Source organism: Syngnathus floridae, chromosome 14, assembly GCF_059516105.1.
Source record: "Syngnathus floridae isolate MCC-2025c chromosome 14, RoL_Sflo_1.0, whole genome shotgun sequence".
Taxonomy (NCBI): Eukaryota; Metazoa; Chordata; class Actinopteri; order Syngnathiformes; family Syngnathidae; genus Syngnathus; species Syngnathus floridae.
Genome location: NC_142426.1, coordinates 4,860,035 through 4,885,167, shown reverse-complemented (window position 1 = coordinate 4,885,167; position 25,133 = coordinate 4,860,035). Strand labels below are relative to the sequence as shown.

At 44.9% G+C, this 25,133-nt stretch overlaps 1 protein-coding gene and 1 long non-coding RNA gene across 4 annotated transcripts in view; one reads left to right on the top strand and one right to left on the bottom strand.

The window, feature by feature from the left end:
• Positions 1-2,895: 2,895 nt before the first annotated feature.
• LOC148387192 (tensin-3-like) lies at positions 2,896-24,550 on the bottom strand. Its single transcript, XM_088395476.1, has 27 exons — positions 24,205-24,550; positions 18,273-18,440; positions 18,103-18,153; positions 17,826-17,948; positions 17,302-17,366; positions 16,390-16,473; positions 16,199-16,311; positions 15,821-15,881; positions 15,666-15,741; positions 15,459-15,588; positions 15,288-15,353; positions 14,720-14,833; positions 10,261-11,421; positions 9,051-9,187; positions 8,850-8,982; positions 8,660-8,746; positions 7,715-7,829; positions 7,182-7,642; positions 7,013-7,099; positions 6,402-6,533; positions 5,311-5,406; positions 4,926-5,003; positions 4,755-4,832; positions 4,500-4,668; positions 4,360-4,428; positions 4,240-4,269; positions 2,896-4,166 (listed from the first exon to the last, which is right to left on the bottom strand). The coding sequence occupies exons 2-27, from the start codon at positions 18,420-18,422 to the stop codon at positions 4,022-4,024; spliced, it is 4,011 nt and encodes a 1,336-aa protein (XP_088251602.1). The 5' UTR covers positions 18,423-18,440; positions 24,205-24,550; the 3' UTR covers positions 2,896-4,021.
• Positions 4,008-25,133, top strand: part of LOC148387191 (uncharacterized) — a 32,771-nt gene continuing 11,645 nt past the window's right edge. The window contains exons 1-9 of one of the 3 annotated variants that reach the window (XR_015862415.1): positions 4,008-4,188; positions 5,580-5,794; positions 10,295-10,448; positions 12,155-12,305; positions 18,145-18,275; positions 18,348-18,478; positions 19,029-19,146; positions 19,395-19,507; positions 20,313-21,325. This is a non-coding gene — a long non-coding RNA (uncharacterized LOC148387191). The remainder of the gene's footprint in view (positions 4,189-5,579; positions 5,795-10,294; positions 10,449-12,154; positions 12,306-18,144; positions 18,276-18,347; positions 18,479-19,028; positions 19,147-19,394; positions 19,508-20,312; positions 21,326-25,133) is intronic. The other 2 variants (XR_015862416.1, XR_015862417.1) reach the window with 2 other exon arrangements.

Sequence of the window (25,133 nt, the reverse complement as noted above, 5' to 3'; positions counted from 1 at the left end):
GCCACATATGTCCATGGCTGGTATAATACTCTCAAGTCAATAACGTCTTTATGTGGATTTTTTTTCCCCCCACTATACATTAAAGTGCTATTTCGCCCCAATTACATGCTAATGATGAACCACGAGTCTTGCAGTCTGACCACGTTAAAATACGGCCAAACTGTTTTAGGACTTATTTGTTGAGCAGATTGGCTCGGAAAAATATTCCGCAAGATAATCACTCAGGATAAAATTGAAGAGACATCCAAAACTGAGGCCTTGTGCAGCTTTGATTAGAAAGTGGCCATAATTGAAATTGGCTGTGACTCCTCCCACAACGACGCACCCCTCACTTTCAGATTTGATTTGGCTGTTATTGTAGTCACTAAACCATTGCTGTGTATTACATATAAAAAGACAGAAAGCCAAAAGCCATCTGCCCCCTGAACTATTTTTATGACTTTTTGTGTTTTTCAGAAAAGACCAAACGGTTCATATCATCCATTTTTCACGCCTTGAGAGCAGTCCGAAGCCCAAACTGTACAGATTGTTATTTTGGGATAATTACCTCAATTTCAACCCCTTTCCCCTACGCAGTGTTTATGTCTATGAACACATACGTACTGTATATACTCTGTAGGTGTGTTTGGGCGAGACAGGAACGGGTGGAGCTGTTGAGGAATGAGTCTGTCGTACATATCACATTGCCAGTCGGGTGAGTTTCATGTTTTTCTTTTTCGCTTTTTCTCCCGCTGATCTTATCGCAGATGGACCGCATGCTAACGACTAATATAACGACTAATAATATAATCCGATATGCTCATCATACCCGTTTAATCGGGATTGAGACAGTAATGGAGAACAGATACAACTGATGATGATTTTTTTTTTTCTTTCAAACTCCACTAAATAAAAGTGAAGGGCCTTTCAAAGGATTCTGGTTTGCTCCAAATCCAACATTTTGGGACATTCCAAAGTTATTCAATCGGTATATCTGTCAATTGCACATCTACGATATTGTAATTGTGCAGCAAAATCTAAAAGGGCTTTTACTGAAAAAAAAAATAAAAACCCTGAAATTTGGACCATTTTTTACTAAGTACCACACTTGGAATGAAGAAAAACAAAAAAACGTGCGCCCACACAGATTGTTATGAAACCGCTCATTTTGAGCCTTGTAAAAGTTTAGCCTTTATCTGCCCAGTCTGAAATCTGATTGGAGAAAGGCCAGCTTCTTATTTTGGGGGATTTCTAACACCTTGCCCTCCCCCCTCCGGGCGGTCTGAGGTTATAATTAGAAAGACGGAGGACGTCGGTAGACGAGCGAGCAAGGTCGGCCGTGACAGTTTACAGAGTGTCGGCTCTGAAATTGTGCACAGTCCCCCCTCGCACGCCTCCCATGCAGACAATATGGCTTCCTATGTCTGCACTCGTCTGTCTGGCACAGACTTTTTAACATGTTTTCACACATGCGCGTACATTTTCTCACATGTGTGAAGGAGGTCTGAGCGCTCTGTCAGTCACGCCGGAGCGGACGACAGAGAAACGCACAAAGTGCCTTTTCATTCACGCTTCATTTATATTAGTCTGTTCACACTTCATGGCAACGAGCCGGGCTTTAAGTATACGCTCGGTGAAAAAGCAGCCGAAGCGAGCGGCCCGGGCCTTGTACTGTATCATTACAGACACGCCATTAGTCATTGTAAACAAAGACTCAATTAGGGTGGCGATATTCCAGAGCCTATTTATAAATTCCGTATTTGTTTTTGCGAGCGCCGGTGGTCTGCGGTTGTACAACGTGGTTTGATGAGAATATTGTCGAGAGCAAGCTATCACTGTCGAATGTCAATAGCGGTTTCGTGGAAGAGGTTGAAAGCAGCAATGGGCGGCCTATGGGGCCAATATGTGGCCCTTGAGAGCATTTGATATAGACCATGTAATTTCAGAAAAAAAAGGTGTAAAAATTTGTAACACTGGTTAACAGCACATTTTTAAACAGAATGATCTTCATGCGCCCTAAACTAAAAACATAAATGGGAATTGGTCCAGTTGTTGCACGGGGTCAATCCCAAAAAATGGCTGAGTAACAATGGACTGCCCCCTACATGTCAAAATTGGAACTGATTTACACTGGAATAGATTTGATACAATTTGTAGATGCATTTTCTCTGCTCATGTCACAAAGTTTCAGTTCGCTGACTCCACTTCTCAGTCGCTCCATTGAACTCCCAGAAAAAAAAACAGTTTTTCAACCTTTTGTTCCCCTTGGAGGAAATTGTCGCCCCACGAAGGACGTATGCAAGCAAAAATGGGGCTCTCCTACATTCTCTTCTGAACCTGGCATGCTGCTGTTTATTGCCACAGGCCTCCTGGAGGGCATATTTCATGCTTTGTAACTCAAATCTTCTCGACTCTCTTGTGTATTTTTCCTGCAATTACCTCTCCTGCCTCATTAATCTGCTGCTGAATTCATTCATCAGAGCAAATTGCCGCACATGCGCACATATGTCAAATATATTTTTTCCTGTGTAGTTGAACGCTGACGCTTTTTTTTCACGTCTGGACTTTTTCTTCCGCTTCTTGTAATTCAAATAACAGAGCACAAGATGAGTTTTTGGTTCCGCTGCAGTCGCCACACCTGCGCTTCCTTCCTGCCCACCCCGGGAATTTTTCCACTTTCACCACCTGCAGATGGACAGTATGAGGAAGAGGAGGAGGATTTTCTCTCCCACTGCCATCAAGAGAACGTGCCCAGGCTTGTGTTGCAGGTAAATGTTTGTAACTTATCTGTCTGCAGCAATCCAGGTTTACTTTTTTTTAATTAGACACTTAATAAGTGACAATTTGGGCGGAATACTTGACTGGTGGTTAGCACGTCCGCCTTGTAGAACTTCAGAAATAACGCAAACTATGCGATACAAGTGTTTCCTTGTGTTTATTTACAGAGCACATCAAAACAAAATTCAATTTGCATATACAAATAAAGTTATGCACAGAGGTCCAGTATACATGAGGTACACATACATGTGGCCACGTTTAACATCATTGTAAAGACACTGAGGTGAGATAGGCGTAAATGAAATAGAAATACATGTTATGTTTTCCACATAGACGAGACAATACGAAAACGGTGGCTTCTTCTTCTCGGACACTGACAGCAGTTTTCAAAATGTGTGGGAACAGCTCTCCCTAGTGGGCACCAGAAGACTTGCGGGGAGGCGCAGCAGCATGAGGAAAACAAATCAACAGGGGTAAAAATATTGTTTTTTTTGTCTTAGGAAATTCAGTCCAACGAAGGCTTCTACCGAAAAGAACAAACTTCAAATATGTTAAAGAAAAAAAATTAAAATCAAGTTGATGTTGCGACATCAGTGGATGAATAAAGAGACTTTGTCAAAGCGCTTTGCATCGCCCTTGAAACACTAGACAAGCAAAAAGCCCATTTGCTAATTCTTATTGAGGGCACGTCTCGCCTATAGGGGGCACCAGAGACAAAATGAGATAATTTCATTGAATTGTTTTTAAATGTTCAATTGGCTCAGTGTCCCGCAAAATCACAAATGGGAATGTGACTTGGCAAAAGGCACAAAAATAAAAACACAATTACATTTCGATATAATTGGACCAGCTTGTGTCGTTTGGGTAGAGGAATACATAATATATATTAAGGTTTACTTCAAATAATTTTCATCTCACACACACACAAACACTCACTCTTTTTCATATAAATGTTGACAGCTGTCATACACATAAAACTTAGAGGAAGACTTATAATGCATAACATGTTTAAGTATGGTTTAAAAAAATAAAACATTTGTATATTGCATAGTTTATATATGCACGCCATGTATCCCATGAAACCAATCTACTATATACACGCACACCGCTCGTGAGATGCATTCTTCTAATCAACAATGTTAATGACCGTTAATAGCGAGATAGAAAAAAAAAAAATCACGTCTACGGGTGTGACAATGACGTCATGAGAGTCCACCAAGATCCTGCTGGTAATCGTGCTCCATTTACAGTTCCTCTGATCCACCTACTTAGTCTTGAGCGAGCCGATCATCACCTTGGAAACAAAGTTGACAATGGCGCTGGCCGGCTGCTCGGGGTCGTGCTCGGCGAAAAGGTGGCACACGTTGTCCATGGAGGTGCCGCTTTTTCTCGCCACAAAGCCAAAGATCCTGCGCAGAAGCCAAGAAAAGGGTAAGAAAAATATTGATTGATTTCAAAAACGTGTAGGGATGGTGTTCTTACTTTGCTGATGAGCAGCCATCCCTTTTCCATCTGTTATGAGAGAAAAGGAAAAAAATGACCATCTTGATGCAACATCAATATGCCAGCTCCAACAGTGGTCATTCCAGTAATCTCACTCACTTTCTATCTTGAGGATCCAAAGCACAGAATATGACCGTGTTGACATTGTAATGCCTCCTGAAGAAAAGCCTACAAAGCAAACAAGATATATTAATTAGCACTTGTGACAGACATGACTGGATCTTGTGTGTTGGACTCACTTCCTCTGGTTGTCGGTGAGGGTGATTCCCTGCGAGGAGACCTTGAAGTGGACCACTGTGGAAGTCGGAGGGGGGTTGGAGTTCAGAATCATGCCGGTGGCTTTCTGCACCGCCTGCACCCCCGTCAGCGACTCCATGTCCACCGAGCCCAGGAACCAAACGTTACAGGCTGCAGAGATGGGAATTGACAATTTTTTGTAATTGTGTCACTCGACAGCCAAGCAGTGTAAATGTAAACCGAACAAAGCGAGTTACCTGCTCCTTGTTTCAGCAGTTCCGCGGCAGAGTTTGTGACTGACTGAGACGTGTTCTCCACCACATCTTCGAGAGGATCTAAAAACAAAAAAAAGTTGGAGGGGAAAATCGATAATTTCAGATCAAAATATGATTCACATAACAGACTCAAATCAGATTTTTTTTTTATACCTCTGTCTGGTATGATGAGTTTACAGGGCAGGGCCAAGGGAGTTATTGAATGTTGGCAAACCAATGCAGTTAAACTTCCTGTTGAACAAAAAATACATGCAGGGACTTTGATGTGTTATTACGAAACAGATTATCGAATGTTGCTAAATTGAAAAAAGTTTGGGAAATCTTGAACTGTAAAATACACCCTTGAACGCCAGAGGGCAGCAGAGCGCCACGCCCGTAGCGACAGATTATTACTAAACTGGTTAACGACTGTTTTTTAACTGGAAAAACGTTTGGGAAATCTTGAATTGTAAGATGCACCCTTAAACGCCAGAGGGCAGCAGAGTGCAGCGCCTGTAGCGACTGGATTGACTTTGATTTGCGAAATGATGTCACTCACCAAAATAGGGCTCATTGGGGCAACCTTTCAAGCGAACACCCTTCTGTGAGCACTCAATCAGGAAATGGCGCACTAATTCATTGGCAAGATCTCCACCTGCCAAACACACAAAACAAGATCATGACTTCATTGCAATTGTTCTGTTTTCGAGAGATTCAACAGCTCCTCGGGAGCAAAAGCAGCAGGTCCGTCCGCGCTTGCCGGGTAATTCCCTTCAAAGACGTGAAGTTGCTGCCACTCGTGAGATGAATGGGATTATGATTCCACAGGAGAGCCTCAGAGGGTGTTGGGGGCGGCCAGGAGGAGCTGAGGAATGTCTGGACACAAAGGCTCGGAGAAAGACTCGCTCCTTGAGATGGGTTGGGTTTCACACTAATAAGAAACCACAATGGACTAAGCTGAGAGTGCGGAGGGGGGACCGTGTCATGATGTCACCACAGGTGCCTTTGGACCGCGTCGGGACCATGGTGAACAAAAGGGACAGGTGCGTGTGTGTGTGTTGAGAAGGTTCACATAAGCAGTGGCCAGAAAGGTATGTCCGTACACTTTGTGCTGAACTTGAGAAAGGATGCACACGCTTTTATTGTCCCACAGAAGAACGGTGAGATGCAACTTTGTGTCACGCTGCAACATGTCCAGAGAATGTTTGGTTTCAGAAATAACGCCTCACTTCAGTGAACCCCATCGACGTGGGACAGGAGGCGGGATGGATGGATGGATGGATGGATGGATGGATGGATGGATGGATGGATGGATGGATGGATGGATGGATGGAGCACCTCCTTTGTTCTAGGCTGAAAGATTAGCGGCTGATCTGAGAGCTATCAGACAGCGGCGCTCTGTTTTGCTTCATGGCGATGACGCCCCTCGTACAGTGAAGACTCTCGGGTTCCACTAGGAAGGCGACTATAGTGGACGGTAACACGAGATGGCTTTGGAAGTGATTCCCAGGGTGTCCCAGAGACACACTTTGCAGTGAGGCCATTTTGTTTCCCTCCCAAAATTCATTCAGTTAACGTTTGCCACCGCCACATACTCCAAAATGTTCAGGTACCAAATGAACAATTGAGATTCTCTGATGTGTTTCGTACCTTTTTTGCTCTGCTGGAGAACAGAGGCCGGGGGTGTGGCCACCTTCATGGCCAGCCCGTAGGCACCTCGGAAGGAATGGCTGTCCCGCACGATGAAGCAACCTGGCTCCTTGTCCTTTAAGACTGAAATGGCTGCGCCACACAAACATTTTCAGCAAAAAATGAAAGAAAAGTCAAACCTGCATTGAACATCGCTGTGAGTATGAAGCAAAGTGGAATGTGAGGAGCAACGTTATCGCATTTCTGCCACTAGTGGCCGCCTCTTTTTAGGGCAAGACCTTGGTCCAGCTTGACCTTGTGGAAATGAGTTAGTATACCGGGACAAGTCAAGTGTTTTGCTCACATGCAAAGTTGAAAGCTCAAGTTTTCCATTAGCCATCTGTGTCCAGTATGTGTGCTTCAAATTTGAACGCCATCAGATTTAATGGATGTGTTTATTTTTAACACCGCCTTGAAGTTACCCGAAATGGGCCACTTCCTGTGACTTTTCACAGGCGAAGGTTTTGGAGACATCTACTCATGATGACTAAGATGAGTCTGGTTTACCAGGATGAAGATGAATTTTGTTTTTACCATGTGAAAGCCAGAACAATTTGAAGGGACAAACTCACCTTGGTCTCTGGAGATGTCAGGCTTGTACCAGAATTTGGATGTATCTTGTACAAATTTGACCGTAACCTGCTTGCTGGCAAGCACATCTGCAAAACAAACAAGAGCAGAGTGAATTTTGCGTGCTCATCAAGGTTACCGGCTTGTTTTCGTAGCTCCCGCCTGGCTCACCCGGCAGAGGCGAGCCTGTTCTCGGGATCTGAGCCGACAGGTCCGGCAAGACGTTGGGGAAGGGGATACTCAGGGAACTCGCGCTGTGCGGACTTGAGAATCCGCTTGGTGCAGGGGAGGCTGTGCCCCCATGTTCCCCATCTGGTACCCTCTTCTTCTCAGGCAGATGCGGCAGCTGAGATTGATTCTCATCCAAGGAGAGAATCCCGTTTGGGGGACAGTGTGAATCATCCTGTTCGTCAAAGCTTTGGGCGGGACTGTGGCCGAGGGCGTAGCGAGCCATACGGCTTCGCTGGCTGCTACGAGGCGAGCTGTGGCCGTTGGGTTCCGGGTGGACGCCTCGGTGCCCATAGTCCAGTGAGGGGGAGTGCTGGGGGGCTTGCCTGTTGGAGGGGAAGCTGTTCAAAGAGGCTTGACGGCTCAGGACGGGGTGTTCCGGCCAAGACTGGTTCACTGATGGGCTTTCGTTGTAAAAAGGGAGAAAGATGAGAGCACGTAATTTTAGATTCGGAAGCAGATGGACAAAAACTTACCCGTCATTCCGCTGATGGGAGCCAACATTGGAGGCAGAATGTGTCGTCCGGTGGCAGTTGATATTTGCCGCATCGACTCCAACGTGATTGACCATCTCTGAATATCCTCGTGATTCTGTGCGAGTGAAGAGAATTACTGACGGCTTTTCTTTCCATTTTGTATTTGTTTGAAGCGAGAGGGAGGAAGTACAGGAATGGCCTCATCATTGTGAAATACTGCCCCGAGAGAAGAGATGTGGATCGAGTCCAATCAATATTGTGGCGTACAGGAAATGAAAACAGCAGTCGTCAATCTTTATGAGACTACCTAGCAATTATTTCCGCCACAAATCAGATTTAATTGAGCGCTCTGACATAGTTAGCTGAAAGCTCGCTGTTGTTCAACTTGGCGTTTCCTTGTTTGTATTTGCCACTGTGTACACTTTCAAAAGCAGGGAGGGGGAAAGAAAAGTTTGTCTTTGTGTCAAACTTCCTGGCCCGCAGTAACCACGGCAACGAGACAGAACTGAATGTAGCTGAGTTTCTGGCCCGAGCGTCTCTGCTTTTAAGAGGCACAGCGGGGGCGGCGTTTAGTTCCCAGGCCTTTCCGAGCGAAAGACCGACAACTGCGGGCCGCAACGCCGATACGGGAAAGTTGAGTCGAAATGAAATACAAGACGGCGATATCGTCCGTCTGTCTCTTTGTGGGCGTGTTTAGATTTACAGTCTTGCTGCGCACTCGCAGAAAGGCTCCATGATGAAAGGATTAAGTCCATTTCATTTAAGTCCTCCGGCCCATGCTGGTACCACTTCTTAGCTGTGGGAGCAATCTAGAAGATAGACGGTCTTCCACCACAGATAAAGCCCACAAAACCAAAAGCATTGAATCTAACCGAGGAACCAAAGATCGGTCAGGAAAATTGTATTTGGGTTTCTCTCTGAAAATCAGCCGAGAAATTGTCTTACCGTGGTCTGTCCGGAAGCCTCCATAGGAATGAATGGCAGGTGGTGGCGTTTGCCGGAATGACTGAGTAAACTCGGACACATTTTTCACTGAAACCATCAAAATGAGACATTTGTTATTTCCGTATTCTCAAAATAAGGTGGCCTCAACATTTGACAGGATCACAACTTAAGGAGAAAGACTTTGACAGACCGTATGGCGTAGGTGGAGATATAGGGAAGGCGGGAGTGGGCGGCGCCACATCACACTCGGCTTCGACCCTGCCGTCTGCGTCTGGACCTTGCGACCCGTAGTCAGCGCTGTTGTTCCTGCACAACACGGCATGCTGGAGACAAACAGGACAAGTTGCCATCAAGCGAACATCTGGAGGCAAATCTGCGCCATTTCATGTACCTGCTGGGATTGCGGCGAGTACGTCCTCTGGATTCTGTACTCCTCGGTTCGCGTCCACCCCGAGCTGCAGAACCTTGCGACGTCGCTCCCTTGACGGCTTAAACTCCGTGCCACATCCCCATCGTTGGACTGGACAACTGGACGCGCAGAACCGTAGAGGAATCATTAAACGGGGGCTGAGTTCATTCTGGCAGGTTGATCAAAGGCTAACGCCTGAAGTCGTGTTTTGAGAGGACAGCTGAGGAATGCGAGGGAGCAATCTGGTGGGCTACTGTGTGTGGGGGGGTTGCTCAGAGTACTCTGAGGAACATCACCATTCAGCACATGGGTGTTAATTTGATGTTCTCAGGACTGTCAACCCTGAAGAATGCTAATGATGCCCAAGTGCTAAAAATGCAGCTCATCAGTCACATTGTCTAGCGAGTGGACCAGAGCTGTCATGTCCTGGTGGTCATTTGATAAGCAACAATGCATAACCCCCCTCCCCTCCCTTTGAGTTTGACTCCGCCCCCTTTCTTGCAGCTGATACGCTCAGACAGGTATTAGCTTTGTTTGAATCAAATGGAAAAATATTTGCCTGCAGGCTTACAGATCTTGGGAATTCCTCAGGCCAAGCCTCCCCTCCCCTCCACCAGCCACAAATACATGCTGGAGTTGTGATTCACCCACGACCAGATGGATGACTGCGTCTCCTTTCCGCCTCATTAATTTCCTGCTCAAAACAGCAACTTGAGTGCACGGCAGCTGTCATTGACCATTCCGAGTTAAGAGAGTGAAACTTAATAACCTTGTGGTTTTTCTAAGCTTGACTCACTCAAAATGGTCATGTGTGACTTTTTTTTTTTTGGCATTGTCAAGATCATACTAAAAACTATTTTGATTGCTGAACAACTGAACGGGAAGTAGCCTGTTGCTTTTCACTGGAAAGCCAGTGCTTTATTTGTTGAGTCACAATGTTCAAAAAGCCCCCCTCCCCTCTCTCTCTTCTGGTGTACTGTGCTGGTCCTCCTCCAGATAGCTAAACGGGCAGGCCTGAACAACGCAGCGACCTGAGAAACGTACTGAAAACATCTGAAAAACGCTGGCAGTAAGCCTGCTATTTCTGCCACTCAAACACGCCAGGTTGGGAGGGGGGAAGGGGGGCTCTTCACTTCACTGCACAGTGGACAAGAAATAATGTTTTGGACCTTCACATGCTCAACTGTCTTACCCATCTGCTGCGCGTCGTTCTCGCCGAATCGCAGATGGATACCGTTGGAGCACTCGGAAGCCGAGCCGTTGACACGCGCTCCGCTGTTCCTCTGGATAGGGCCGCTTTTGCTGGAGGGCGGCGTGAAAGTGGGGTCCAGGTCCATGATGAGCTGATTGAGCTGATCGATGGAGTTGTCAATATCCACGGTAAGCGATTTGAACTCCTCGTCTCGTTTGTTGTTGTTGTTATTGTTCAGTGCGGCTTGTTCCTTGCGAGGAACCGTTCCTCTCGGAGAAGACGTGGCCGGGTTCCGCTGCTCTGAGGTCGGGCCTTCTTTGGGCGAACTACTCCTTTGTTTGTTCCCTTGGTACCTTTCTGCATCATTTCCATCCTCGGGCATGAAAATGAACTGTTGCGCAACCATCTGTTGCTGGCGGACCCACGACTGTGTAGAATAGCTTCCCTGTCTGTAGACATGCTTTGGCACGGAAGCGATGCTAGGGTTGGAAGTCACCACCGAGTTGCTCCTGGGACCAATGTGGCCCCTTCTCGCCTCACCATAATGTCTCTCATAGTCCTCCATAGGACAAGATGGCGGGTGATGGAGCTGGCTCTGGCTTTGCTGCATTTCCTCTCCTCCCGGACCCATGAAGCCGTCCGAGAGCAAGGAGTTCTGGCTGCTTTTGTGGCAGGAGGACGACAAGGTCCCGAAGCTGTCCACGCTATGCAGATCCTGGCCCGTGATGACTTCATCGTCCAGAATGTCCGTCTCCCTCTCTTGAGGACTTCTTGAGGGGTCGCCGTTAATGTGCACTTGAGCCGGGACTATCTGATGGATGGCCACTCTTGGGGCCGTATCATCCATCTCCTCAAGCGAGGGGTCCTCCACTCCGAATCCGCTCAACAGCTGTTTGAGCTGAACTTTCTCCTGTTGGCTGGGACCCTGGTGGGAACGGACGGCAGTAGAGGTCACGGCCGCCGACGAAGCTGCTGGTCTGTCTGCCCAGAGCGAGGTGCTAGACAGGCCTGAGTCGCTGCTGACGGAGAGGGCGTGATCGCTGTGGTCGGGGCTGGAGGTGGCCGAGGTGCTGCAGGTCCTCGCGACCAACGTGGGCTCTCCTCCGTTGGGGGTCTTCTTGCTCTGTGCTTTATCCTGGCTTAAACTTTGACAGCGTGCCACTGTAACATAGGAAAGAGGTATTTCTATTATTCAATTATTTAAGCTGGTGAGAAGAATTTTTTTTTTTTTATCACAGGTCCACCACTGTTGTTGGACATCCATAGAAGGTAATAAATACACACGATGGGATTATATAATATAACGGCTGCACATCTTGACAGTTGTGACCCCTGCATTCCTCTCCCTGCTGCGATCGAGCCACCCTTCTCTGCCCCTTGACCTTTGGCATATGTCCAAACAACCTCTTTAATGCTCGAGAAGCACAGGAGGTCAGCGGTATGTGGCCGGGCCCGCTCATCATCCATCACGAGAGACGTCAAGATCAACACTAGAAGAATTTGCTCTCGCTGCTAGTTCAACTTTATGAATCCACTGAGGACACCCAAAAAAAAACACAGACTTCTCACTTGATCTATCGCCTTCAGTTCAAGACCATGATCAGATCTAAAGAGCAGACATGCATGATAATGCTCCCCCTCCTCACCCCCGCCGCTGATGTATGACTATTGGCTTACCCCCCACATGCACAAACACACAAGTGGGAACGCGCATCCGGCTTGCTGGGCCAGCTCGGCTCGGGCCTCCTCCCGCAGCTTCCCAGTAAATCCCTCTCGTAACATTCCGAGCAAGGTGCAAGCTGCTTTATAGGCAGATGTTTCCCTCTACGCGCTGACCATCACCCCTCCGTCATGTAAGCCTAACAAATACTCCTACCTTTTTCGCAACTCACAGGCGGGCACGCAAGAGAATCCACATCTCCTAAGAAGTTGATGAAGAGCCCAGGCCACGCAGCAGCGCCGCCGCCGCAGCGGACACGGCTTTTTCCATGCCGGATAACGTTCAGGGTCAAATGGCTGGAGTGAGTTCTTTCCTCGCTGAGAAGGTGAGTGTGTTTGCACTCCACACAAGGAGTGTAAAAGGTTGCGGTGGGGTGGGGGGGGGCATCTCCAAATAAGGGCAGAGGAATGTAAACACGTGAGGCGGGGCTTAGGAGAAGAGGGGGGGGAGGAAAAGGCAGGAACTAGACCTCCTGCTCCACATGAGGGGGACTACCCCTATCGGAAGGAGGGGGGGGGGGGTGCTTTATAGGCTCCGAGAATGAAAACAACATTCCTTCCTGCTGATTTTTCACTCTTCAGAAAGATACTTTTTAATTAAAGCAGTTGCCTTACACTCTCCGCAAGAAGTGGCAGCCCGGTAGTTGTCCTCCTCTCGCTGGCGTGTCATTAAATCACATTCCTGACATCTTTAGCGTACAATATGGTCCAGAAACAGATGTGGCCCACACTCAATTATGGGCTGCTGTAATCACACTTTACCTTCAGTGTGGATGGGAAATTCTACAGTGCTCATTCTCTTGTGATGACTGGTGGCTTGCGGAGTGAAAAACGAAAAAATATGTTATGAGTTTGGACTAATCTTCTGATAGTAGCATGTTGTGGAAATATGACAAGGGCTATGTAACATTCCATCTCAGTGTGTGCTCAAAAGTTTGGAAATTTTAATGAGACTATTTGTCATTATGTAAATGAATAGATGTAAAACAATTTTTTTTCCTAAGAATATTTCTGCCATTTTTAAATTTTTACAAATGGTGAAATTTCTATAAGTATAGCACAGCAACTATTTGCATTTTCTCCACCATTTTGACCATGCAGCCATTTCCCACCCCCTTTTTTTATTTTTTAAATTGCAACATTTTGACAGAAGATCCCATCGCATACTATATTTGTTGGCGCTACATAGTCTACATAAAACCTTGACGTCAAATATGACGAAGCAAGTGTCACGATTTGTCATTTTTTGAAAGTGATTTTTTCCTTTAAGACAAACGTGCTTGGTTTAACAGCTGTAAAAGTGGGTCACAAAGTAATGAACTTATAAATAGTTCTCAATTCCTATATTCCACCCAAATTCTATGTAGCCTTGTCTGCGGTCAGTCCCAACACAAGTGTCATGTGTCAAACTTTTTGGAGGATCTACAACTATGCAATTATAGAATGCCCTTCCTTAAATTCCTCCAATTCCAACATCCCAACTGTCAAAACCTAGAGCCATAATTCGAAAAATGAATACCGATGCTTCTTTCTTCCTACTCGGCAAGCAACGACTCCAAACTACAGTAGCCCCGACCGACGGTGACATGACAGGCGGTCGGCTACCTTTAAATATTGACTTTCTGCAAGATTACATAGCAAGTGATGAGAGGGCAAAATGCACCTATTCACTATTTCTCCTTTAATAAGCAACTTGTAAATGTTTCCAGCTGTTAGCGCCCCTTTTTGTCAGTAAACACCCTCTCTAGGCTGCTTTTGAATCCCTCTCTTAATTCACACATAGGACTAAAACACACATTGGTACTGATTGGAGGAGAAAAAAAAAAAGCCATTGAAGTAAATGAGTTCTCCCCCCCACCATCTTAGCACTCTTGTGGCAAACAGTTTTTAGACTTCCTCGGGTTGTGTCGCTTTGGAGGCTGTCAAAAAAAGGGACGCGGGGTGCTGGGAAGAAAATGTAGAATTCCCACAAAGTCTCGCTCGGATGTCGTGTTTACATGAGAAAGCGGGGCTGTAAATATCCCACATGAATGCTTCGGAATCGAGCGAGGGGGTTGCGGCTTTGTTCATGTCTGCTTTTTTTATTTTTATTTTTTTAATTGGGACATAAATGTTTATGTGAGCATAACACAGCGCAACTTTCATAAAAGTGAGTGATGGGAATTGGGTGGAAGGGGATCTATTCTGGGAGGCTCTTGTGAATGGCGCCGTTGCGTGGAGAGCGCCGACCACGGAGGGGACGGCCCGCCGCCAATCTCCGAATGCCGAGGCTGCGCGATGGTTCAAGCGCGCCTATTCATTTGATGCTAGAAAGGCCCTGAGAACTCAAGTCTCGCTGCCTTTGAAGCCGCCGACGCTCACACACATCAATTCTCCTCCCTTCTATCTCATTGAAGCCAGTTCCTCCCCTCCATTTTTGCTCGTCCTCGTTAGCATCGCGGTCGTGCGGCGAGAATTACCGTATTTTCCGCTCTATAAGGCGCAACGGATTATAAGGCGCACCTTCGATGAATGGCCCATTTTAAAACTTTGTCCATATATAAGATATATATACATTTGGCCCGCGGGCCGGACTTTGGACACGCCTGCTGTAGTGGCTCAATATTGGTCCACATAGAAGGCGTACCTGATTATAAGGCGCACTGTCGGCTTTTGAGAAAATTTTAGGTTTTTAGATGCGCCTTATAGTGGGGAAAATACGGTAGCTGAGAATTTGACAAAGTAATTGAGGGGTACTTACGTGCTACGGTACCTTCTGCGTCACACATGTTCTGGTAGGAGTCCCAGCGGATCAGGGGGTCGGCGGTATTGTAGTCCACAGAAACGTCGGTGCCGTTGTGCCATCTGTCGGCACCTGAGGCCAAAAGAAACATCAAATCTAGCAATGAGCTCCCTTTACGACAACTTTTGCAGAGTAATAACTTTGAAAATATCACACCAGAGAGCAATGCAAAAGTCATCAGATTCAAGAGGGTTCTCATCTATCATCCGGGTGTGCGATTCTCATGTCCAGTGGATTTATTTATCTTTGACATTTACTAAGAAATATGTGTTTCGTATTTGCTTAGAACCCAACGACCCTTGTATGCCTGATAGCATAAATCTCTTCATATAAACATAGTAAGCAAAATGGGGGGGGCATGGATTTTTTTGTAAACTCCAAAATATTCTTAAAAAATTCTGATAAACTGAAAAAAGATTTTTTTTAAATCTGATAAACCCGCAGTACACAATTCCCACCCAAACGGAGGTTGGCTCTTGAGTGCTTTTTTTTTTTCTGGAGCTTTTCTTTTTGAACTCCAACTTACCGGGAATCTTTTCCGGTCCCTCCGAGAAAACCAGCTCAACTTTGCCGTACTCAGGAAATCTGGAATCTGAAACGACACAGGGATGCAAGACGTGTAAATTAAACCTGGCATGCTCCTTGTAGGCCAGACGAGTCAAGACCTGTTTTTCCTTCTTCTTTTTTTTTTTTTTACCTTTGTTGGCGGATTCCATGTCCTCTTTATCAAACATCATCTTATAGCCCTGCACTGCTCCCGTGTGGAACTGCAGCCTGAAAATCACCTCCCGCTCTGAAGAAACCTCACTCTTGTGGTAACATTTAATCTAAAAGGGGAATATGAAAATACGGTGAAGTCCTGATGTCATCTGAGGGTGTATTGTGCGCTGTTTATTTTCCTTACCATAATATCCCCTTTGAGAAGCTGGGCAGGCTCCAGGGTGACGCAGATCCGCCCTCTGTGGCCTGAACCGATATGACTGTCATGCAAAAAGTTGCAATCAAAACGAATTCTCAAGTCGCAACAAGGATTCCACAGTGAGTGACGGCACAACTTACTAGATTCCAGATGAATACACCGCTTGCATTCCCTGGTAGACTTTGACGTACGGTCGACATACTGGGAAAAAAACAACAACATGTATTTGTAGGAATTGTGACACATTTGCGTGATTTATTAAAATGTGGCTCAAGGGCTCGCTTCGGCTGAAGTGGTCCCCGAGGTTGTCGGGCATGTGTCTGAGCATGTGCACGCATGTGTGTGTGTGTGTGTGATGTGGTCACGGCTGAGTGAACTCAAACGCTGCAGCTGTGCATGCCATATAAAAATAAAATGAATAAATATAAATTAAAAAAATAAGGTACAATTTAAAAACAGAAAAAATAAAACAATAAATAAAAATAGATCAATAAATCCAAATAAAAAAAAGTTTTAACCTCCAGAGGATTCAAAGTTGGGGATTCCGTGGAGGATGATGTAATGCAGGAATAAAGGCGAGGCGTTGATCTTCATGGAGCCGCTTAGGAGGCTGTTGAGGATCCAGACATAGCTAAAAACGACATATGGAAACCTTGAAGAGTGACTTCATATTTCTTAACATTAAATTGAAATTCTTCCTTCTTCTTACCGCTTCTGTGACGGCGTCATGAGAGCAGAGACTTTATCATCGTAGTATTTCCTCATGGCGAAACGGTCCAATGCTTGATCAGCACTTTGAAGGAAAATGGGGTGTGGGGGGCGGGGGGGGGATGCTTTCAATTTATGAAACACTTCCAGCAACAATGATTCAACTTGCGCTGCCCCTGTCATTAAAGCGCGTTAACCCCGACTTGTACAAGGTCAAAAGTGGCACACATGCATACACACGCATAATGGAGACGAGTGAAAGTAAGCCGAGGGACAAGGGATTCCCGCAGAGAGGAAGAGAATGGCAGCTTTAAGTAAACAGGGAGGCGGAGACCAGGGTGTGTGTGCACAACTCGGCCATTCAGGCGTCCCTAAAACTAACAAGCGTGAGGGCCTTTTCACCCAGACCCTCACCCGTGCCCCCCCCCCCCAAAAAACCTATTCTTTTGTAAATCGGACGCATTGTTTTCCTCTCTCTTGCTCTGACTTGCTCTGACTTGTGAGATCAGCAATATTTTTCTGACTAAAGACTGGCTACTGTAAATTTGTGGAGCCTCACCGGCTAGCCCGAGTCAAAACAGTCACAGTGAGTGTCCAAGATGAATAGATGTCATGAAAGTGACACCGTGGCCGGCAGCTATTAACGTTTTTCTTCTCAGGCTGATTCATGTAATTCTATATGGGGTGATTCACCGCTTAAATTGTGTGGTTTTCCCTTTTTTTTCTTCTTTGTCAGCCTTTGAATCACATTGACCTTGAATTACAAGAGGTAAACAAATGACTTGACTTATTTTGCGGTCCGCCGAATGAGTCACGACGCATTGTTGTGGTTTGTTCGCTGCCGACTGGGAGTGGGCAAACTATGACAAACGCTGTCTAGAACACAAAAATAGACACATGAACGCTTGCTTACCTGGCCGATACGTCTGTGAAATGCACAAAGGATGAAATGACGACGCCGATTCGCCCTTTGCCGCCCTAGACGAGTCATTGAAATGCAAAAATCACAAAATGGAAGGCTTAGTCTGGAATTGAAAACACTTTTTTTGCCCATTCAAAATAGAATCACACGGGGAATATTTGAAATGAGATTTTAACATGATCCGAGCCAGGGATGTCAGTCATTTTGTCACAATTGATAAATAACTAGTTTTGAAATCAGAGACTAGTAAAAACCGTTCAACATTTAAAAAGGTTAAATGGTAATAAAAATTGCTAGTAACATTTTTTTTTTTTTTTTTTTTTTAAACGTGAAGACACTGCAATTTTTGTATTGACATAAAGCCGACCAAATATAATTACACTCCGGGTCAAATTTGGCCCGCAGGCCATAGTTTGACATCCCTTATCAGGGTAGAAATAAATGACCAAATTTCTTTTTTCATTGGCGATTACAAGGCGGGGAAAAAAAAAAAAAAAATCCTTGTGACTACTCACCCTGCAGTGGATGACCACCACATGCAGCGGGTCGGCATTGAGCCAGCTCTCCATGGCTTTACAGATGGTGCAGATCTTATCTAGAGGCGGGGCATGCATGTCAGGCCAGCCTGTATCCAAGGTCTGAAAAACACACAACAGGTTGAATTCAGGCTAGTCCAATTTCACAGAGACAACAATTATTGTTCTGATGAAGACAATCAGAAAAAACAGCAATTATGGCGCTGACGATGTATTTTTTGCATGTCATGAGTGACCTCAAACTTTATTTACATACCTTTGGATTCATTCTTGACAGATCATGTCTTTTCTCTGACAGGTTGATAATCTGTGGGAAACACAGGCAGTGAGTCAATCTGCGTTATTTTGATGACATAAATTACAGATGAGCTCAGCGTGAACAAAAAAAAAAAGTTGGTCAACACTTTTCAACAGCATTCGACTGACCAGGTAATTGTCTGCGTGCTTGGACTTGAGCATTCTTGTGACATCTTTGAGGTTGTGAGCGTAGATCTCTTCCAGGCATCCCCGAGGGAAGGACACAGCGATGATGCGCTCCGTGATATACGTCAGGTCCAGCTCGTATCCCTCCTCCATGTTGAAAGCGAGGTACTCCTGTCACAAGAGACCCGATGAATTGATCGCCCCTGCAGGTTACTTCGCTCGAGTCAATATTTGATGATCAAAGTCCTCGCTGCTTGTCATTGTGTCCCAGTTTCTCGCCGCTATACTTGGAGATTGACCTCAAGAGCAGATTGCGTGGCGAGTAGGCGTGTTTGCACAGTAACCGTCGTCATCTTAGCGATGGAGAGACTTGTTTATTTGGAAAGATTAAAAGCACTTATCTGCGACGCTGCAACGAGATATTTAATAGCGCTTAGATGACAGCAACAAGTTGGCAGGGGAAAGAAAAAAAAAAAAAAGCTCTAGTTGAAACATGTTGGCCAGAGTGTATGGCGTCTTAGTGATGAGCTCATGACAAGAGACTTCCTGGCCTAGGCAAGAAAAAGCAAAGGCCAAAAATACCTTTCAAAAGTTGTCAACAAAAGCACAATTTATCATTCTTATTGTGTTCGTCTCAGCAAGGTGAGTGCTGCAAAACAATTTAAGAATTTGTTTTCTTGAAGGTTCACCCTGCTTTTTTTTTTTTATTGTTTCCAACTTTACAGTGTGAAAGATCATTTTTGTTTTATTGGGTTACAGCTTCCTGAGAAACAGCCCTTATCTTTTGCTAAAAAGTCGTTTTTAAAAAGGCGGGGCTTCCTTTCAACGTTGCAAGGATTGAGACAATGCTGAATTCATTCACACACGGCCAATTGAAGTAAGTGTACTCTCATATTTGTCACATTTTATGATCGAGATGAAATCATGAATCCCTTCACACCGGCGGCATTTCTTGATAAAAGACGATCCAAAGACTGGATCCAACAAGCACGCAAACAGTTTCACATTTCCAAATGAAGCGAAACGCTATCATCATCCTTCTCATGTGACCTTCTGATTGTTAACTATGATGAAACTATTGACAGTCAAGAATGTGTTTGACAGTCAATTGTGAAATGACCGCAGGGTACATCCCGGCCGGCGCTTTGAAGGGGGGCCCGAGAGGGAGCCAACCGTTTCAGCCCGGCCCAATGAAAGAACCCGTGTGTCTGAAGAGGTCATCGCTCGGGGAAACTTCGGTGAGTGTGTATGAAAGCCTGGCTGAAAAGAAAAAAAAAAGTCAACTAATGGTAAATTAATGAACAGTAGTTAGGGTCAACCTAGCTTTGTACTTTTTGGGATGTGTCAAAGATTAGATTAGATTACAATCTAAGCAACACTTAACCTCTGTGCGACCCGCTGTTGTGAAAGTATCTTGTTTATACGCAGAGACGAAAGGTTGAGTAAGGTTGGATTTAATTCTACACCTCTAGTCAGTTATCTCTTTATGGCTGTTGCGACACTCCTACAAAACTAATGTTTCAAAGTCTGGAACTGATTGGACTTAAGCTCCGCACCATCAAGACATGACTACAATCAATTGGAATTTTTGACAATCCATTAGAATCAATTTGCTACCGACCGCAATCTAACCTGGCCGAGATAACAAAATGTTTGCCGTCACAAACTATTGTCCGACTAAGCAATAAGGAAATCAATGGTAAATTGCCACAGCCCTTATCCGAGACCACGACGTCTCCCATTCATCAGCCCGAGCCGACACGAGTGACTTGCCCCGGCACGCACTGCAGATAATTGCTCTTTAATTTGCTCCCACTGCTTTTGTTCTGCTATGAAGCGCAACATTAGCTCACAAGGGGCACAAGATGTTTTGCTAAAGAGCTCAAATCCCAAGGCCACCCATGGCAGGGGAGCCAGCCTAGGCAAAGGTCGAAGAACATAATTTTTTTTTTAAAAAAGTGATCGGGTCTGCTCCCAACAAGCTGCGGCAGGATGTTTGGGGGATTTGGGTGTGTCTGCCTCACGCCACTCTTTGCCCTGCAGGTACATTTGGACTCAAGCCTTGTCCTCAATCCATGCATCTAAAAGTGTAAAAGCTTCAGGAAAGAGAAGCAATGTAAACAAAGCTCTATTCAGGAGCCCCACCCTTTCACCTGGCCATCATTTGTTTGTTTTTTTCCATGGAATATTCCACAGTTCCCATTCCCAAACGTCGGGAACTCGTTGAATCACGGCCTTTTGTTTGTTTTCATTTTTGGAAGTTCATCGTGATGACAAAAGTTGGCAAGAACTTTGCATACTTGGCCGTCTTGCTGAATGAGACTGGCTTGAATCGCGCAGATGTTTGTTTGTGTCTGAGTTTGCCGGTTGCTACATGCGTCGACAAGCTGGCTGGCCGCGTTTTCCATCACCGACGGCAATGTGGTCATCATCGTGCCAGATGATTTCTGCATACTCGGGGGAAGGAAGCTGAATGTCTGAGAAACGTTTTACATAACGTGTCAGTCGTGAACTGAGTTCAAATCCCATCTAAATGTTTTTGTTGTCACGATTAAACCAGCGGTTTGGGAGCTGAGAGGCGGTAAAATAAAAAATCTCTCCATTATCCCAAACGCAGATAGTTTTACTAAGCGAGGGCTCCATCTTGCCAATTTGTGAGTCATGCTGCATTTTTAGCCCAATTAAAGAAAAGTGCGATTCCACCGCAAACCTGCCGACATATGAAAACAATCTCAGGGGTTCAACGACTTCAATCATTCAAACTCCAAGAAAGCTGACATGATTTAAATACACTTGTTAGTGGGGGGCCCATGGTGGTTTTTGGGACATTTGAATGGACATTCATACTCACCCGCCATGTTAATTTTATTTCTTTGTGATGTTTCTGAACACGTTATATGCCGTTATATGCAAATAGTACTGTATGGTATCAGTGGCAAATATTTGGGGATTTCAATAAGGCACCTGGGACAACTAAGGGGGTCCTCAGTACCCGGAAGTAGTTGACAGAAAGCGGGAGTTTCGCCGGGTCGTGACTGTAACTGCCGCTGTTTTAGGTGAGTAAATCTGTTGAAAAGTTGATGATCAGAATTTGTAATACTACTGGTAGTCTGAGCTAAGTATTGATTGAGAATATGATACATACGCTTACGGTTGTACAATGTATAATTTTACGTATAACATGGACAGTGTGATGTTTGTAACGTATTCTGAGTACCCGGAAGTAGTTGACAGTGAGCGGGAGTTTCGCCGGGTCGTTACTGTAACTGCCACTGTTGTGTGTTTCAGTAAATTTATTATTTTAACAACAAACCCCGCATGCGTGGAGTGATTCGCGTCCATGCGTGCGACATTAGGCTTTAATGTGAGCTCCATTTGCGGCTTATATCGGTTAAACAATAAATCATTTAAATCGAACTTTTGTGGATTGTGGAAAAAAATGGATCAATCAACACTGTGGAACTAGAATAAATGTTTTTGTGTTGTAATTCTAGACTCTTGTTTACATGGGAGTATGTCGGGAAGAGGCAGGAAGCGGTCGGGACGGCTATTTTTTACCGCTCAGTCAGACAAACAAGAGCGCACATCTCAGGGAGCTTGTTTAGTTGCATGATTGCGTAACGTGCCGTGTTGGAATCTAGTGATTGATTTTATAGCAGGTAAAAAGATTGACTTTTGTCGCCATGTTTTCGAAGAATCACCTTATTTTTACAACTACGCCTTCTGTAAAACTTGAATTAGTTGTCTTCTATGTAATTTTGGTTATGTGTCACGTCAAGCGCACCATTCGCTAAAAACACGACGTTTATTTTTCCTTGTCATGTGTGAGATTTCTTGCTTACACTTAGAAAATCGGAGGCCAAGTGATGTTTAGAATCTGATTTTGTATAGCACCTTCTCCAGTTGTACAGGAGTTCAAATCAAATAGCCACTTAAATGATTTCGATACCCCCCCAAAAAAGGAATGACAGATTTATCAATCTAATTTTTTTCTCCCAAAATAAATGAAGAAAAAAAAAATCCCATCATAATCACAGGATTCCTTAAAATCAAAGCTGACATGAGTTTCTTGACTCCTGATAGTTCAAATCAAAGAATGGCCTAAGTGGCTGTGATTAGCATCATTATTCTTCCAAATGTCTTCATACTTGGCAGGAGTCTTTGTCTCAAACTGCAGGAAAGCAAGCTCAAAGTGACATAATGGGATCATTATAAGGCCAGAATTTAGTCCTGCCTTTTCCTGTCATGTCCTCAGGCAGGCTCGCACCCATTTGGAACTAAACAAAACCATAAAAAAAAAAAAAGCCACATATTGGGAGAAGTTTTTATTTTTAGCAAGTTTATAAGCTGGAAGGCTAACATGTATTTGTCACACTTTTTTATGAACGGAGGGGAAGAAAAACAACACAGGCCTCACTCTGGGGGAGGAAGAAAAAAAAAAAAAAGGCAGCCTGGTGGTTGCCTTAGTACTCCCTCATTATCCGTTCCTATCCCAAGGTCATGGTGGAATGTGTCCCGAAATGGATTTACATTCCCACTCTCCCTCCATGTTCATCTCAAGCATTTCTTGGTCCTTCCGCTCACTTTAATGGCTTTCACATGGTAGCCAAGTGGTGGCAAGTCCTTTTACCAAACTTACGGTGCCTTATCACAAAATCATTTGTCTCTTTTAGGCATCTTGTGGCATTCGCATTTCTCCAACAAAAGCTATAATTGGCGGCTTAAATTCCTTTTCTCCTGTCTTGCTCGGCCTCTAATTAATGTTGAAAGAGATAGGCCTGCTGCCTTTAGCGGAATGATGCGTGAGGAGGGTGAAGATGGAGGCATGTGGCTCAATTGAACTTCCATGGAGCGAGTGACGTCAAAATGATGGCTTGCCCGAGGCTGACGTGTGCACCAAAGATGATTTAGCAGTAGATCCGAGTAAACACCGAAGAGACTCGGTCCCATTTGGAACGTCCGGCTAAGTCATCCACAATAATGGCTGCACGTGGTACACATTATGAGCTGCGCCCAACATTGCACCGAAGCATGGAAGCAAAAGTCACAGAGTGTGAACGTTTAAGAGTGGCATGGCATGTTTCCTACAGTTTTTATTCAGGGTCTGCTAAATTTATGGGGGGAAAAAAATGACAATCTTTTGAGAATAGTGGAAATGGACCAGAGGAACTTAGGCAACTTTTAATGTAAACAAACACAACTTGTATTTTGCTAACTATTTATAACTAATGTAATAGATACATAACTATTGGCATTCATGGTGAGGATATTAGTTAGCACAACAAAGCAAGCAATTTGTTTGCTCCAAAACTATTTGGGGACAACAACTCTTATTTTTTTATGACAAAAAAATAGAACCAATTTTAGTTGAAATATTTAGTTGACTTGCCAAACTTTATTTTTTTTTTTAATTAGAGTTCGTTGTGAAATTTTAAGTCCACACAACTTTTTTTACAGTGCAGTTTTGGTGGCCTCATTTAATGCTTGCAAGGGCTCGAACATGGCCCGCGGGCCCTAGGTTTCCCACCACTACTTTAAGAGGTCAGGCTGACAGGGATACTTTCCAATAACAAGGCTAAAAAAAAAAAGACTTTCACAAAGTGCGCTCAGTTTGAATGACTCCCTTCTCTGTCCTCAGACTCCTGTTGAAAGTCTACGAATACACACAAACGCGCAAACACACACACACACATAAACACGCACATACATAGACATGAGGACATGGGCCAAAGGTAAATACTGTGTGAAACTTTCTGTTTTGCTTTTGCAAGCCCAATGAAATGAGTTGGGGGGGGGGTCGCTGAGGGAAAAAAGCGCCACTGTGCTCCTCCGCTATTACCTTGTGAGCAGGCAGAGGTTAAAATCCTCCCTGCAGATGGTAATGATTGACTATGTGAAGGTGGAGGAAAAAAAAAAGAGGAAAGTTCAGCCTTACCTTAGCAGGCTGCGTGGAAGCACTTTCAGTAGGCTCGCTTGGACCTCTTTTGTCAGTCAGAGGTGCAGAAAGGGTTGAGAAAGTGTCGGAGGGAGGTCACAGAAGCCTCAGTCCGTCACGGAGCGCGCTCATTCCAGCCGAGCTTTTGGACAATCGGAGGGGACTCAAGATGGAGCGCAAACACTTGGGATTGAAGTTGTCTTATTCTGGGAGGGCGTTGAGGGTTTCCTTGCAGAGTTGCGCTGAACCGCTTCTCCTTCGTTACTTTGGCACGCTTTCCTCCAGTCGAAGCTGCTGCGCGCTGCAGTTGCCGCAAGTCCTGGCATGGGGATGGTCCTCCCACTGCTCCACTGGGCCGTCTCGCTTCGATTGCCCACGCCCCCCTTTCCAGCCCAGCCCCCCTCCAGCCTCTTCCCTCCCTCCCTCATTTTGCGCGTTTTTTCACACGCACATTTCCTCCAGACACCCCCTAACAGGACGACCCCTCCTGCCCCCATTCCTAAATCGTCCCATGTGGAGAAGAGAATGGAAATGAGTTCATACTTAATGAATGATAGTGTGCCCTCTAGAACAACACTTTTCTTATGTTATCTAAGATTTATTATAAACCGATCGATGTTTTTCATCGTCTAACTTTGACTGTAGATGATTGATTTTATTTTTCTTATTATCTAAAGTAATGTAAAAAAAATACTAGATCCCAGGATTAAAAATAGCTCGTTGTATTCTGTCGTAGTGAGGCTAAATATTATATACTGTACACAATTAATACTATTTTGTTCAATTGATCTTTGGACGTCATTGACTCATAGATTGGTCTTATTTTGTTCTCAACATTTTAAGCGATTTTATCAACAAATGAGAATTTTAGCAATTTATTTCACTTTTAAGTGTGGTTGTAGATGAATACAAAATCCACGAAAAAATGT